The sequence below is a fragment of the Dermacentor silvarum genome, chromosome 1 (assembly GCF_013339745.2).
Source record: "Dermacentor silvarum isolate Dsil-2018 chromosome 1, BIME_Dsil_1.4, whole genome shotgun sequence".
Classification (NCBI taxonomy): Eukaryota; Metazoa; Arthropoda; class Arachnida; order Ixodida; family Ixodidae; genus Dermacentor; species Dermacentor silvarum.
This window is the reverse complement of record NC_051154.1, coordinates 85,612,659-85,629,978: the sequence shown is the minus strand read 5'-3', so window position 1 is coordinate 85,629,978 and position 17,320 is coordinate 85,612,659. Positions and strand designations below refer to the sequence as shown.

At 46.7% G+C, this 17,320-nt stretch overlaps 1 protein-coding gene across 1 annotated transcript in view; it reads right to left on the bottom strand.

Moving 5' to 3' along the window:
- Positions 1-13,527: 13,527 nt before the first annotated feature.
- Positions 13,528-17,320, bottom strand: part of LOC119431754 (splicing factor 3B subunit 3) — an 82,495-nt gene continuing 78,702 nt past the window's right edge. The window contains exons 23-26 of the mRNA XM_037699225.2: positions 17,068-17,211; positions 14,023-14,127; positions 13,840-13,935; positions 13,528-13,775 (exon numbers count right to left, since the gene is read on the bottom strand). Coding sequence (XP_037555153.1) covers positions 13,731-13,775; positions 13,840-13,935; positions 14,023-14,127; positions 17,068-17,211 — 390 coding nt within the window. The 3' untranslated portion in view covers positions 13,528-13,730. The remainder of the gene's footprint in view (positions 13,776-13,839; positions 13,936-14,022; positions 14,128-17,067; positions 17,212-17,320) is intronic.

Sequence of the window (17,320 nt, the reverse complement as noted above, 5' to 3'; positions counted from 1 at the left end):
AGCCCCCCTCGAACACAGTTGGCTATTGTCATGTTAGCACTGTCGTTCCCTGACCAATAGAGTTTTCACCTAGAGCACCCCGTTGACATCAAAATGCACGAAGGAGGCATCGGAAAGGCCAGGAGGGGAGCAGGGCATTGTTTCTTGAATTTGTGGCATTCCCATGGCACAGAGTGCTGCTGCATTTGCCAGAGACGATTGTCATGGCATTCTCTATGCAATGTGCAAGTTTTTTAAATGTGTAAAAAAATGTTGCAGATTGTTTAGGGGCCCTTTAAAGGAACACTAAATCAGCTTAGCCTAGTGTTTCTTGCTAAACACTTTTTGCATTCCTTTGGCTCAAAAACATTGATTATTAAGAAGAACAAACTTTTTTCGGAATTTTGCATGACCGCTCCAGTACATCAGTGTGATGGCAGAGATTTCGAAGTATTTTCTCATATTTTGGCAGTTTGGGCACAGGAAATGTTATTGATAAACAACTAATTATACAGGAGGAGACACCGTCAGGGGAGCTGGTGCGCAAACTTAAAAAAAAATGGTTCCACCACTTGTATCTTTTTTTTTTCTTGCACACTGGCTTACAAAGACACTTTTAGGAACATAAGTTACAAATACAGCTTAAGTAAGTGTTCATTAGTATCCCTTTGAATGAACTTTGCACAACTGATTGTGTGCATATATGGGTTATGGTGATGTCTAAGCTCAATGAGAGCTCAGGCTAGTTGGTATTCCCCGACTACTCTTTTAGCGTTCACAAACTGGACACAGAAGGGGTTAGTGCTAGTCTTACCGTTCTTGCGCAATAAGTTAGGTTTCAGCTCCTGCAGTGCAAGATCATGGCATTCAATATTTGAATGCCCTGATCAAAAATCCATTGACTACAGCAGCAAATAGCAGCAATTTTGAGCAGTGGATGTCAAGTAGCATGAAAAGCAATACAGTTGAACCTCGATACAATGAACATGGATATGCATTAAAAATAATGCAGTAATACATTAATACCTTTCGTTGCAGATGTCAGGATGTAACGAATACTATATACGCTTATATTTTCATGTTGGATGTAGCTTTATTTTAACAAGGTTTGATGGTATCACATGTCATGTTCATTTCCTTGTACAGTAAAACCTCGTTAATTCGAATTTCACGGGACTGAAAAAAAATGTTCGAATTAACCGAATGCCAAATTATCGAAGGTACCCAAAAAACAATAAGCAAATGCTTACGTCAACAGGCTTTTATTTAGTGAATGAATTAGCAAATCCTATTGCTATTTTGCACAAAAGTAGAGCGGAAGCTGAAATTCTTATCTCGCCACTTCGCAGCACGGCCGCGGCACGCGCCTTCATTTGCGACACTCTTTGCACTACTGCGCGATGTAGCCGGTGATATTCATCAACAGCTTTGCACCGAGTCAAAACGAAACAACTGTTCGCCGCAACCGCTGCGGATGAAACCGCGGCCACTATATCGACGTGATTATGAGCGGCGACTTTGCAGTAGAGATGGGCAAAACGGCTCACTTCAGTGAGCGGCTCGGAACGGCTCAGCTCACTGAAATGAACCGGTTCATTTGAACGGCTCACCGGTTCACTTAAGGGGGGACGCGGCTTTCGCATCGCGAAAAATTGCTAAAAAATCGATTTTTTGAAAATCACATTTTCAGTTTCTGTAACTCTTATTCTATCCGATTCCGAAATATCATCACTGAAAACCAAGTAGAAGTGCTCTAAAAAAATTGTTGTATCAGCCAAGGTGCCGAAAAATTCCGCGGAAATCGCGAAAAAAACGGCGTTTTTCAAGCCACGATATCTTCGGAACGGCGCTAGGGTGGCTAGCCACCCTAACGGCGCAGCCGAGCGCCGCCATCTTGGTCTCGTTGGAAAGCGCATTTCTCCGTCTTCAAATCTGCCGCTTCAGCTATCTCCTCCATACAGAAACAAGCACACAAAAAGCAAATGATTGAAGGTCGTGCCGGAGCCACCGATTGGCCGCGCCCGCCACGTGACTCCAGCGCGGTTCGCCATTGGTTCGGTGCTCGCTCCGTGATGGCGTCGTCTGCTCCGCTTGTTGCGGTGTCCTCGCGAGCTCCGGACAGTTTCCGTAATTTCGACGAGTGTTAAAGCGGGCGCTACGTGGACATAGCAGTAGTGTGGCCGATCCCGCTTTTTGTGGACGTCTCAAACCCGCGGCTAAGCATTCCGAGCAGCTTCAGGCACGGAATTCTCGGACACGCGGCTAAGCCTCTCGCGCGTAGGCGTCTCCGACTCGGCGATGAAGCACATCGCGCGCGGACTTCTCGGATCCTTGCCTAAGCATTTCGTGCGTTGGCGCCTCCGACTGCGCGACTAAGCAAATCGAGCGTCGACTTCTCGAGCCCGCGGCTACGCATTTCGCGCGTCGGCACATCGCTCAACAAGTGTCGACTCCTCGGACCCGCGGCTACGCACTTCGCGCGTCGGCACCGCGAGCGTCGACTCCCCGAGGCCGCGGCTAGGCATTTCGCGCGTCGGCACCTCGGACTGTGCGACTAAGCTAATCGAGGATCGACTCCTCGAGCCCGCGGCTAGGCATTTCGCGCGTCGGCACATCGCTCATCGAGTGTCGACTCGGACCCGCGACTAGGCACTTCGCGCGTCGGCACCTCGAGCGTCGACTCCTCGAGCCCGCGGCTAGGCATTTCGCGTGTCGGCACATCGCTCATGGAGTGTCGACACCTCGAGCGTCTATTCCTCGGAGCCGTGGCTAGGCATTTCGCGCGTCGGCACCTCGGACTGCGCGATTGAGCTTACCGAGCGTTTGGACCCGCGACCAGGCATTTCGCGCATCGGCACCTCGGACTGCGCGACTAAGCTCGTCGAGCGTCTATTCCGCGGACCCGCGACCAGGCATTTCGCACATCGGCACCTCGGATCGACCCGCGACTTAGCACATCGCGCGCCGACTCTGTTATCGTAAAACGGTAATGCCACGATATCTAGTAATAATACCTATCATACCACCCCTTCATAAAGAGAACCTCATCATGAGCTCTGTTCACTAGGCCACTTGGGCTGGCACAGACACCTGGCTGTAGAAGGGCCCATTCACACTTGCGACTAGGCGAGGTCGCGCGACCATGATTGCGACTGGCGACCAGAAAACTACTCAAGACGAATGATGTTCACACTTACAAATGCGACCGACGAGTCGCTAAACCGAAATGTATCACGATATGCCGTTCACGTCTGCTAGAAATGTCGATCATCTCCGCGTAAAATAAGCGTCTGCGTATACGGACGTCCTGTTCCTTCGCATCTGATTGGTTCAGCTGTTCTGCGACTGTGGTCGCGCGACTGAAAAATCGAGCAGTGAGCGACTGGCCCGACACGGTCGCATTTCGAGAAAAGCGACCATTTGCGACTACTTGCGACTGGTCGCTTTGCGACCAACTTGGTCGCGCGACCTCGCCTAGTCGCAAGTGTGAATCGGCCCGAAGTGAGGCATGATACAAAAAGTACAGGCTGGAAAGCACCTAGCAGCTACATTGCTGCCTATCTATCAGTGGCTCTCCTAACCTCCATAGCCATTGTCAATGGAAGATGATTCAGAAGGCTGCTGAGAGCCTTCATTCAGTAACATGGTCGATTCTACCAAAAGAAAACAATGCCTCACTGACTGCACTATAGGCTGCTATCAATGAGGCAGTCTGCAGGTACAACGCCAGAACTACTGTATATTTATGCCCACATAGTTCTGCACCTCACTTGGTTTGAAACCCAGGCACCATGCTCTTTGTAGAGCAGCAGTAAAGAATGCCATACAAACATGAAAAAGGCAGAACGAACGCTCAGCAGACCAGAGGCCACATGTCCAAGAAGCCCCACGTCACAAAACACATTGGTGCGTTTTAGAGAACTGAAGAGAAGGTGCAACTTTGAGAGCCGTTTTCTCAAAACTGTTTTTTCGCCTTTCTGCTCAGTTTCTGGAGCTGATTTCTTTGTTACCGTTTAGCCTATTTTGATTCTGTTTTTTTTTGTCACGTTCCTTGGACTACAGTGCAGGTCGAGACAGTCTCGCATTTTTATCTTGACATTTTATAAATTTATGGCGTGGCTATTCGTTCACCCCGAAAGTGTGCTTGGTGCGAAGGTAACTTGAAAAATGACTATCTAAAAAATTTGTGTTGCGAAAAAAAAAAAATTAAGACTGTCACGACCTTCAGCACGCATTGAGCTATGCAGGCAATACTCAACGAGCCTTCCATCATGTTTTTTAAGCTCTCCAGGACCTCCAGAAAGTTCAAGAGAGAAAAATTCTGCTCAATAAAATGTTCTCAAGGTATCACTATGAAACTTTTATGGAAGTATCAGGGAGACATTCTAAACATTTGTGCCAATTTTCATCAACATCCATAAAGAAATCAGGAAGTTGATTTTCAAAGCCACGTCCCCCCTTAAACGTGCAACCTGTATTATGCATATTCTATAGTTAGTGGCTTTGAGAAAAAAACTATATATGCATAATTTAATAACCGTGTTATTGGTATTTTTGCTATGTTTATAGAATATTTTTACATATATTAAAAGCGTGAATTTTTAGTTGTAATGAAGCTTTCGTTTCTGATATTGAGGATAAAATGCTTATGATATTATGACAGGCAGAATGCGACGTACTTTTTTCAGAAAAAAAATATGTAACTTCATCATCATTACAGAAGCTTGCCCGTTTTTGTGGCACTTTAAAATCAACTTTTGTCAAACTAAGAACACAAAATGATTGTACATTATGTTTCAACTTTATTCATTCATTCACGTACGTATGTTCACTATAATATGAGTAAGCTGTAACGCCATGCAATATGAATGTAGAAATCATTTCTTGAAGTACAATACAAAAATCATGCGAAAGATCCACAAAACTGCCGCACGTACCTTTTTTTTTTTTTTTTTTTTTTTTTCCTCTTGTGTGCACGCGCGATACTGGCGATCATGCCATCATACACCAGGACAAAAAAAAAAAAAAAATGAAGTTGTATTACGTACAACACAACAGATCATTGGCCTCGTTTTATTGACGTGCTAATGATACACGCTCAGAAAATGCACTGAAGTGAATGTCATGGGCGACATTTTCATGACTACAGTAATTAGCACAAATGAAGACCAGGACGTAAACTGTACGTTCACCTCTTGTCGTTAAAGGGCCCCTAAACGACCCAGAGGTCGAAATTTAGTTGTGGTTTTTCAGCTGTGCACGAGTCTACAACGAACACGTAGCCGAGAATTTTTCGAAATGGTGCCGTAATAGCGGAGTTACACGCGTTTGATGATCGAAAAACGGCCCTCGCTCATTTCGCTCTTTCCTTCGCTACTCTCCTCATCGGCTGGTCTCCCCTCCTCGCCGAGTGCTTCTCGAAAGGTCACGTGACAAACGTCATCACCAACGCGCTTCTCAAAACACTGCATACTTCCGGTACGGTGTCTAGAAGGGGGAGGTGAGAGCAACGGTGGCGGCGGAGTGTTGCAAGCAATCATGACAGCAGCGGCGGCGCTGCAGTCGACAGCAAGATCGCTCCCCGGGCGCGGAAGCACGGCGGTTGGTGCCGCGGGCTTCGAAGCGGGCGTTTCTGTTCACAATTAGCGGTCGCATATTTGACATAACTAGCGTTAAGATAATGCATATCGTGCCTTGTTAGTAGAGGAGACAATAAATGAATAGCAGCTATCCTCTGATGAGCGGTTAAGTGTTAAAATGCATTAGATTCGGGCACGTCACGGCCGGCACAAATATTTTTCGCTCGTCTCGGTCGCACGCGTTTTACGTGCTTTCCCGAATCGTCGGGAGTGAAAAAAAGAATGATTTCAGCTAATGCGAAGAAGATTATGCTAGTGGTGTGGGTAAAAAAAGCTGCACCGATTACTAGGCTCGCAGTGAAGAGCTCCTTAGGTCATATTACTGCAACGCACTGCATCCTGCTCGTCAAATTGGTTAATACCAATATATGATGCTTTAGAAATCATTCCACATAGGAGTTAAGTAAACTAACTTATTTTAGTCGCTGATGAACTAGAACGGCGGGGACATGAAGAATACTCAAAAGGACGACGTACAGCACTTGATTATATGATCCATTATACAGGGTGTCAGAACTATGATGCAACAAGATTTAAAAATATGCAAATGCCCCGTAGCTGTACAGAACCAAGGCAATGTTGTTTGTCGTCGCTTTTAGATACTCAGATTATTTTTGCATTCCGCCTAATTACATAATTAGGCTTCAATAATTAACCAACTTCTCAAATATTATAATTAGATGAAAAGTGCCAATGTGAAAATTGTAGAGCAACTTGAAAAACTACCTGTAGAGCTTTCTGTAGCTCAATACGTGCTACATAAAAGTGTTTTTCCAAGCGTGAAAGAAGCCCGCGAATACACGCAAAATTGCCGCGCGACTGGCCGCTCGAGGCACTTTGCGTGTATTCGCTGGCTTCTTTCACGCTCGGAAAAACACTTTTATGTAGCACGTATTGAGCAAAAGAAAGTTGTATCGGTAGTTCATTAAGTTGTTCTACAATTTTCACATTGACACTTTTCATCTAATTGTAATATTCGAGAAGTTGATTAAGTCGAATTATGTAATTAAGCGGAATGCAAGAAATAATCGGAGTATCTACAAGCGACGGCAAACAACATTGCCTTGGTTCTGTCTAGCTACGGGGCATTAGGGTATTTTTAAATCTTGTTGCATGATAGTTGGGACACCCTGTAGATGATTCAACTGGGGTTCGAAGTGCAGCTCGCAGATCTTCCAAGTCCTGTTTAAGGCCTTATAGGTATGCATGGGGCCCGCGCCGCTGCCACGCTTTAAGTGCCTCATCGTCATCAGGCACCGAGAAAGGGTTTTTTTTTTCTTCTGCTTTTCTAGCAGATACATAGCCTGTTGCGCAGCACGGCGCAAAACAGTGCGTCTGTCGTTTCATGCGACTTGCCATGGCTTCTTACGGCATGGCAACGTGTAAAACTATTGTCACCACAAGGAGGTAGAACTGCACAGCGTGAATGCAAACAGCAATGAGCCGTGGAGCTAAAAGAACCGAACAGAACCATGCAAACCGAGCGCACTCGCTAGCTCCGGCAGCAGCCAAACTACAGCGGAGGCATCTTAGTGTCGACGCGCGCGCCACCACTCGGCATCATGAATCACTGCAACACGCGCCGCGCTCACCGACGGCTGCGTTGCTCCCACCTCCCCCTTCTAGCCACCGTACTTCCGGTCACGTCCACGCTAGCGGCACATGTACCGACGGCGAACCGTCCGCCAGTGCCGTAGAACGTCTGCCGCGCGAGAGGTGTCCAAAGTAAAACCCCTATATTTATAAAAGTAGCGCCATTCTTAGATCTTGCCGCCACCGCGCTCACCCCGGCGCTTCCTCCTCGCCCTCTCTTAGCCGCCTCCTGTCGCCCCAGCCTCCTCCGCTCCCCCATTGGCCAATCCGTGTCACGTGGAAGTTCGCGTCGCGCTTTTGTATATTTTTTTCTTTCCAGCGCGCTCCGACTGCCATTCTCGGGCCTGTGCGACGAAAGTTCTGTACGCACAAACGGATCAAACGTGTTAGGGACAAGAACTTCGTTGTGATGGCATGCTGCTGCGCCTTAAGTTGCCGCAACCGACAAGGCGAGGGCAAAAGGCTTTTTTTGTTTACCATCCGGCGTGCGCAAACGCTTGCTGCACACTTGATATTTGCGCCGTCTCACATCGTCGCGTTGCTACTTCCAAAACGGCATTATTAAGACCAGTTACTGACTGACGAAGCAAAATCGCGCCTCAAAAACGTCTCCGCAGGGCGCGATCGAAGTTTTCCTCGGATTTCCTCTGGTAGCGCGTTAGCTGTCGTCTGCCACGGCAGGCCCGACGCAGGCGGCGCCACTGTCGATATCTCGCCGGTCGCGCCGAGCGCGATAGTGGAACGGAGGAGGAGAGAAGTGGATGGCGCTACTTTTAGACGGCAGTTCGGCCGGCGCCCCGCTCGCTGCACCATCAATGGCCCAATCAACGACCGCGAACCTGCGCGCCTCCGCCACAGGCAACGAAAACATCAGCTGGGAGACAACGGGCTCGGCTGTGCTCGCATCGCAGCCGACGGCGCCGCTAATATCAGCGTATTTTCTTCTTTGCGTACAAGTATTGTGAAGAGCGATAACAACTATAAGAAAATATTGCGGCTTGTGAGCGTCGGTATTTCATTTCAAAGCGCCGTCCGTTTTAGCTTTGAAGGGAACCAGAAAAGGCCTAGTGACGATATCGACGCCGTCGAGCGATCAGCGGCGGTGAATCTGCCACACAAATGAGTCCCGGTCTCATCCTAGCTCTACGTACGGCAAGGAAATCTCGCCGTTCGCGAGCAAGAACCGCTGTCGAACGGCGGCCCGCGAATGGCAAGCGGCGTGCGATGAGTTACCGTGCCGGTAACGTGGACTCGGCGCTTCTCGGCTACCCGCGGTTGCTGCGGTGCCGGCCCGTGTTATGCGAAGCGTACCGCTACAGACCCTGTGTTGCGCGCACGTCTGGAAAGGCCAACACTGTCGCACTCTGTTCGCGCAGCTAATCAGACTGCTAAGCACGACTGTGCACTTGCGTTGCGGGCTGTAATTACAGATTCGCAAGGGCGCACAAACGAGCAACACGACGAGGAAGAACAGAAAGCGCGCGTACCTGCTAGCAGACTAACCGGAAGTCGTAGGTTCTTGTTCAACAAATGGACATCGTTTCCGCAGTTGACATCACCAGATTCCCCTGCTGCGCGTTTACTTGAAATGTTCAAAAAACATCTTAGGTGGTTTAGGGGCCTTTAAAGACACGGAAGACCATCTTAGAAGTGTTATTGGACCAGCGCACGATGTGCGATCGGCGAGAGTCGTGCGACATCGTTCGCAGAGCAGCAGGCAACGAACGGTACTATCCTTTGCCAATTCTTTACTTCTCCCCTCGGTGGCATCGGGTGCCCCACACCATAAGACGCACAAAAAAACCAAGGGGACTGCTGCGCACACTACACACTGCGAGCGAGTACCAGTAGCGCGAGTCGGCCCACAACGGACACCATTCGTCGGTCAGAAATCGAAAAACATCGAAACCCAGCAGAAGACCCAGCTCTGACGGAACGGTTTGGCACGGCTCATTCAAGGAGAGAGAACCGGCTTCATCACTCCGAAAGAACCGCCGCTCACTTACTGAACCACGGCTCCCTCGGTCTTCAAAAGAGCGGCCCGCTCCTGAGCGCTCAGGAGCGAGCCGGATCTTTTGAGTCGCTCTTTTGAAGAGCGAGGGAGCGGCGGTTCTTTCGTTCTTCAGCCGAAGGCGACTCTTGCGAGGAAGGGCGGGAGGGCAGTTGCTTTCTCATACCGCTAATAGATGGCGCGGAAGTCGCACCCAGCAGAAGACCCTGCTCTGACGGAACGCATCGGCACGGCTCTCTGAACGCGAGAGAATCGGCTCCCTTTCTCCAAAAGAACCGCCGCTCATTTTTACTGAACGACCGCTCACTCGCTCTTTAAAAAGAGCCGCTCACAAGATCCGGCTCGCTCCTGAGCGACCCATCTCTACTTTGCAGTGTTCAGGGCACGTGGCCGACGCATGCACCGAGTCAGAGTCAGAACTACCGTTCGCTGCAACTGCGGATGAAACCGCGGTCGCTAGTGATGCGAACATGGATGGCGACTACGCAATTATGAAAGCATGCGGCCAACACGGTGTTATGCGTGGCGGTAAACGCAAGAATAACGGCTTTAAGGACACAAATAGGCACCAGGCATTGCTGTCATTCGCCAATGCCTCATATATATATATATATATAACCCGGGGAGCAATGGCATTACATTCACGCGCGATGTCCGCTAGACTACGGCGATGCGGGCTCTACCGCTTCATTTCGGTTGGACGCTAGCGCCGTTTTTGCGTCACACATTTGCGGCGCTCCTCACTAGACCGAGCTCCGAAATTTGTCCGAATTAACGAAATTTTTATTGCATTGAATAATGCATACGCCGGCTAGGACCAGAGGACAAGTCGGAATTATCCGATTTAACGAGGGTCGAATTAACAAAGTTTTACTGTAGTGCTGTTCGCTTTATACCGCGCATTTTCTTTAGCCTATACACAATTTTACAAACCGCCTGTGGCAGGCAACACAGTTCTAATGCTTGAGTTGCATTACTTGAAGATGTGGACATTACTTTTTTTATATATTCCACATGGCGCAAGTTATAGCACTTGAAGTGGTCAAAATTAATTTTTAAGTTAAATTAAAAGCTGCTATGCAGCATTAGGACATTCAATTCCATAATTTACAATATTTTTGCATGTTACTCTGTGGCACAGAAGTAGAGTGACTTAGAATATGGGAGAGTGTCCAAAGCGCCGCGCGAATGCATGGGAGGAGCGAGGACCTTTCTGTGTGAACTCCCGCGCCGCGGCGCTGCTGTACCGGACCCGTGGGCTTTCTCCGCTGCGGAAGCCGCGCCAAGGCGGCGGGCGTCTGCTACGAGCCTGATATTTTGGTTGCTATTAGCCAACATCGCAATAATTTGGGATATATTAAATGCCACGTCACCGCAACGTAATACCGCAGTGACTCACCGCACAGAGAACGCGTTTGCTGGCTGTGAATACGGGTATTTTGTATATTTCCTTCTAGCTCGCTTGGTCCGCGCTTACGCGGCTGTTTGAGTAACGCATTCCGCGCGCTTACTTCATTTAGTTATGCGTGGAATGAGCAACGGGAATGTGCTGAAGAAGAAAATAAGGTGGAGATCGCGATGATAACCAGAAGAACGGGCAGATATGGCTAGCTCATGCTAACGCTTTTACACCCTATCGTTTCCTTTCTTTTATTTCGTGCATTCGAGTTGTTTTACAAGACTGCCTCCCGCGCTCTGCTGTTTCTTTATTAAGGCGTAATCCTTAACTGGCTCTTGGGAAGCGGAATGTGTCCGTCAGCGGGGCCGCGGTATACCAAAAATAAATACTAACCGCGTAACTCTCACGTCTCGTTCACTTGGTATATATCACAAAGTATAGCGTGGAAAGGCACAAATGTGTGACTAAGATGACTGATGGGTCATGGCATTAGTAACTTGACATACTTGCATTCATGTCGCGATTAACGACAACAGTATGACGTGTGGTGCAAACCCGCATTTTTCGTCCAGAAATCCCTCTCGTGGTGTGGGTGTGACGATAAGAACGTGTTGAATGCTAATCTCGATCTCAACGTGTCGAACTTACCCATATATCATGAAGAACTGAGAGCACAGGTAAAGGGTAATAATAGTAATGATAACTTCTGGGGTTTTACATCCAAACATCACAATTAATATGGCTATGAGAGACGCCGTTTTGAGCGCTCCGGTAATTTCGACCGCCTGGGGTTCTTTAACGTGCACCTATATCTATGTACACGGGTGCTTTATGCATTTCGCCTCCATCGAAATGTAAGTCGCCGTGGCCGTCAATCTAACCCGCGTCCTCGAGCCAACCTGCCAAAGTCACTAAGCTACCACGGCGTGTACGTAAATGGTACGCGAGAAATATACGGCGGCAAAAAACAAGACAAACCAAAATGAATGAAATGCTAACAGTGCAACATTGTGTACGTACGTCTCATTTCATAATTACGAGTGAACGTCAGAAAACGAACATGACGCTTTACGGATGTGCAACTCCTTTCGCCTTCCTGTGTTGCAAGAGCGCAAACACTAAGCGAATTTTAACATGAAAGTAACTTTAGGAATATTTATTACGTATGCTCGCTGATTCGTACACAGCAAATATACTTACTGATAAATATTTACATACTTGTAGTTACGTAATGAAAGAGGCAACTAATCACCAGAACATAAACTTCTCATGTTTTACTGATTGAAGGTAACAATTTTAGTGATATGCAGAATCAATAGCGATATTTGTAGTGCATTGAAGTTTGCAATATTCAAGACAATTTTCCACTCAATATAATGCAAGCACAAACATCATCACGCGCCATGAATGCTTGTTAGTTTATGTAAAAAATCACACGTTAACTATTATATATCATCAGAAGTTATGTTGGTAATTTCAGAGAGGATTCACGGATTAATAAAACAAGGCTATTGCTGCAATAACTTTTACATAAGAAATGAGTGAATAGCTAGGCCAGTAGTAGCTATCTATTCATTTTAATGTAGAAAAATATATATTTGTTCACCCTTTTTTATGTTTATTTACCTATTGGCTGGAATGGTTTTTCTTTCGAATGTCTGAATTTGAAACCAGCTTCGCTCACGGTGAACCTTAAGGTACATCGTGCGCGAAGTTTGTATTGAAGAGTTAGCGTACAGCAAGAATTGTTCGTGTACACCTTCTCATGGCGCTCTGTTCATAATAAAGTATTGTCGAGGCTAAAAAATTATCAATAAACACATATGCGTATGGCTCTAAATCACTACTAACCATGAGCGAAATGCACGTAGTGGTGAGCGAAGCGGTCACTGCACGCACGTAAGTATTTCACTTGACTGCGCGAGTAATTAACTTTTTTCGTTACTCTTATTCTTGCAAGCATGGTGCTATTGCCCGCGTACCCATGGGAATAACGTTTCTTTTTTTTACGTTATTTCCTTGCACGGGCTCACTTAGCGCGTTTATACGCATGCACGCACAGTTACCGTAATACCGTTCCCGAACTCTAGCACCGGAGCTAGGCCGCGCTGATGAGTTTGATACGTTAGTTTTTGCATTATCTTGCTGCCCAAGCACAAAGAAACGCTCAAAGAAGGGTAAGCTGCATGCAGCACCCCACTGTTGAAGTTAAATAGAGTTTAAGTGCTTTGCGTGGAAAGCGAACGCAAAAACTACAGCGCGTAGCAGATGACCCTCGCTTCCCGTGCGCTTCGCGAGCGCGAAAAGCCCACGGGTCCGGAGCAGCAGCGGCGCGGCGCGGCAGTTCACAGAAAAAGGCCCTCGCCGGAGCCGGCGCTTTGGACACTCTCCCATATTCTAGGTCACTCTAACAGAAGGAATCTTTCTGCACAACATAATAGGAAGTCAAAACAACTTTACAAGGCCCCTTCAGACTGATTAATTTGAAGCTTGCATCCATGGGTATTGTAGCCTACTGTATTCAAGCTCAGGTTGATCATTTGGTTTTTATTCTTTATGTTCAGCAGGCATTGATTACAAACTTGGCATTTTCCAGCACTTATATATCATGTATAATGGCCCTGTTCAGAAATTTGTTATTTTTAAAACTTGGGCAAAGGAAAGTAGGATACAAAGCAATAAAACTTGCATGAAATGCAATGTTTGAAATGCATCTTGAGCTTCAAGTCTTCCAGCTAGTGGTATAACAACGTAAAATTAAAAGGCTATATGCTACTTTCTACAAGACACAGTGTTGTCAAAAGTGTATTAATGGCACAAGATTTAAAAACGAACACAGAGACCAAGGACAGGTGTTACAAATTAATATAACATGGCAAATCAGTTCTGCAGAAATCCACAAGGTGTAGAGACATCATTTATGCATTTATTTACAAAACTCAATCGCTTTGGGATATGGGTATCGGCGGGATTTTTTGTTGGGGTGAGGGGGGACAGGGGGTGATAGTGTGGCTTGGAGAGGGGGGGGGTGAAAGTGCCCCAATTGCACCCCCCTGCCGACACCCATGCTTTCGAAAACCACTGATATGAATTTCCAACCAGAAGCAGCTCAAAATGCGTATCGTGTCCGAATGTCTTCCAACTTCTTGGAAACCTGTGCAAAAAAGAAGAGAAATTTATGGCATGCAAAACACAGAGATCTTAAATATTAATCATACTTCGCTCGGATTCCTGTCAAGCTCCTCTGCGATGCTCTTTTGCTTAGATGGATCAAGAGAGTTAAACTGTTCACATAGGTCTCCATCAATAACATTCTGAAAACGAAGTCCCACACATAAAACACATTAATGAACAACTTATAAGTTTCTTACACATTGTAGATAACTAACAATCACTCTCACCTTGACTGGAAAGTAAGATGATCTAAATGAAAGGTGGTCTCTGCCACACAGTGGTGGGTTTTCAGACCGCATGTGCATCTCCAAATGTTGGAAGAAATCATGGTCCTAGAAAAGGAAGCACAATAACAAACTCACATCAATCTTCTGCACAAACATGATGACATTCATGCTGCAACAAGCAGGTTAACAAAATGAGATGGGATCAATGAAAAGTACCAATACAATGACTACAGTACTAATAGCAGAACACATTTCCATTACAAAGCCAACTTTACCAAAAAACACTTCTGAACAACTCTACCTAGCAAAATATGGTCCCTGTAGAACTAATCTCAACACAATCCAGCTGCTGCCTATATAGAACCTCACGAAAAATCTTGTGAAAAAGGAAAACATAACTCATTTATATTTAACTCTCACTTTACACCAATCTTGACATTCCAACAACATCACACATGCCTCTGCATGAGAGCTTTGCCTTAGCACCGTTTGCCAAAGCAACTGGCTGTGTCGAGGTGGTTGGCTGTATGTGTAAGCTAGCTACACTCAGCAGTGCTAGCTGAGCCTTGCAACAAGCCTGCTAAACTTAAGGTGGTGCAGCAAAGGGAAGCAGAGCATAAAAGTGCACGTAGAAATAGGGAGACTTAAGTAGCTCAATTTTCAATTAAAAGTGTGAGCCTCGGTTCACAACCTCTTCTTGCCATATTTATGCACTCACTTGCTTTTTTCTATCTTGGAGAAAAGTTTCCACCTTTGTTTTCCATAAATTCTGTTTTCAGGTGGCAGTCACTTTGGTTATATTGTTTCACTGTGCAATGAACATGGAACTGACACCATAGATGCAAGGGCACCATGAAGTGGAATGTATGCTTTTCCACTGCATACATTCCCATTTCCCCTCAACTGAACTGTTCTCTTCAGCGGTCCCAGTGCAGCATACAGGGGGGAGGGGGGCCGTGTATGCTCTCAATTGCGCTGACAGACGTGCGCAGCTACTAACGAGCTAGAGTTTTTTTTTTTTTATTGAAATCATGTATAAACACACTTATTACACTGAGGTTCAAAATACACATTGTTCTATGGACAAGTTGAATACTTCACTACAGTCAAATCTCGTTAATACGTAGTTGGCCGGGAACGACGTTTATCACGTAGTTGGCCGGGAACGACGTTTAGGTATGCAGTAAACAATGTACGAATTAACTGCCAATGCCAGTTTAGCGGCCACTTACCGGCCAGAAAAGAACTAGGTCACGATGCTCTCAAACACACGCACTCAGATAGGCTTTATTTGCAGGTAGGCAGCAAAAAATCGCTAATCTTCACTTGCCGCCATGGCGGCCTTGCCACGACGACGTCATCTTTGATCTTAATAAGGCCGTGAGCCAGTTTGTCCATGAGGCTCCGATTACGAACTAAATTAACAAGCACGGTGTAACGCGTGCACATGCACAGGTAAACATGAACATGTCTCGCTCGATGACCGCGGAAATTCGCTCTCAAAACGCTGGAGTGAGGAGGCACGGCAGCAGCAGCGAGCGTCGCTTCAACGCGAATTAGACGTCGCAAGCACAGCGCATACGAAGCTACAGGCACTAGTTGCACTTTGTCTGCAGCACTGTAGTAGAATCACCGTGGTCTGCAGATCACTTTGAAGATGAGGCCCACGGGGGCGCACACTTTTTCCACGCCGCAGATCGCTTTCAAGATACGGAGCCCGCGCGGCTGCCGCCGAAGTAAACCCCTCCCTTTCTCGCCTCCCCCGCCGTGATCCGCACGGAACAGAAGCGCGCTTCCGCCTCGCCTTTCTCCCTCGAGCGCGCGAGATTGAGTCGGTTGACCCTCGCAAGCTTTCACTCGTACATACTGCGTACGGCGCGTTGCGACGATGTTGCCGTGTTTGGACTTTATACGGAACCTCAAAGCGACGTCCAAGGTGATGGCAGAAATGCGCTTTGCAATAGAATGTGCTTCTGCGCGGTTACTACTTGAATTCGACGGCGAGAGCGAATTCGCACCTCCTACTGGCGGGTCCTTCGCGTTACCGGGAGCTAATCTCGAAGGCCATGCTTCTGTGCGCGGCAATCGGCAACAGCTGTAGGAGCAGGAAATACGTCATGATGTCCGTTTTCATTTTAAGTTCACTATCGCTGGCGACTGTCGTCCGGGCATCTCAACTCGAGAATTGAACGTCTGCGCACATAAGATTTTGCCGATTTTGTACCTGTGCGTGTAGATAAACAAAAATAGTACGCACCAACCGTTTGGTGGGCAATGAGCGACTACAGCTTACGTGGTCAGCCAATACATGGGGTTCAATGGGGAATCTTCGCGACTACGTTTAAACCGCAATTGCACATTAAGTCCCCCCCCCCGAGACGGCGCCTCATATTCCAGTCGTTACTTTAATTTTTACAAGAGTAAAAAATTATGAATATTTGAACCTCTCCTTTACCCCTCCCCCCGCCCTGATGGATTCACTTCCTGGGGGCGGAAACTTTTTATGATTATTTTAATAAACGTTCTAACAACAACACATTAAGCGGGTACGTATTAACGAGGTTTGACTGTAATCAAGAATTTCATTATATAGTATTGAAGTTCGTTATATGGAGGTTTAACTATTATGGGAACTACTATGGGAACACACAATAAAAGTGCAGACAACCACACAATTACAGCGTGTTTCGTTATGCATGGATGACGTAGCTGAACAGTTCTGTTTGCATGCTTAAGAGATAGCCTGCATAAGTTCATATTACTACTCTCTGGAGTTATTCTTGAGTGCTGGACAATGCTATGAATAATAAAAATATTAAATTATAATTAACACTAAAACTATGACACTTCGTGGCCCACCTAGTGGCTAGGAGAGCCTAGCGACAGCTCCACAAGGTTCTTGATGGTGCCTTGTTTCATTTATACCCTTATGTAGACCACTAGGGTATACCTGTTCCAGCAAATGGTTAGCTTAAATGTAGCTCACACTGAGGCAACTGAAATCCTATGGCCAGGTCTTCTTGTAAAACGTAGATTTCACTTTACCTCATGTGCTGTGAATGGCACAAGAACTCCAATGGTGCCTGACAGTGTCACATACACAAGTGATTCCGAGCCACCAGGGATCAATGTTGCTTTCTGTAGCGACAATACAGTTTCCCCAATATGGAAATTGGATATGACCTCAGCCTGAAACAAGAAAGGAAACCAAACCTGAGTTCATGCAATTTCGTTCCACGTCTCCAAGAACAGTTTCCAAATGTTGAGAACACTTTCCTGCTAAACTTCAGTTAACAAA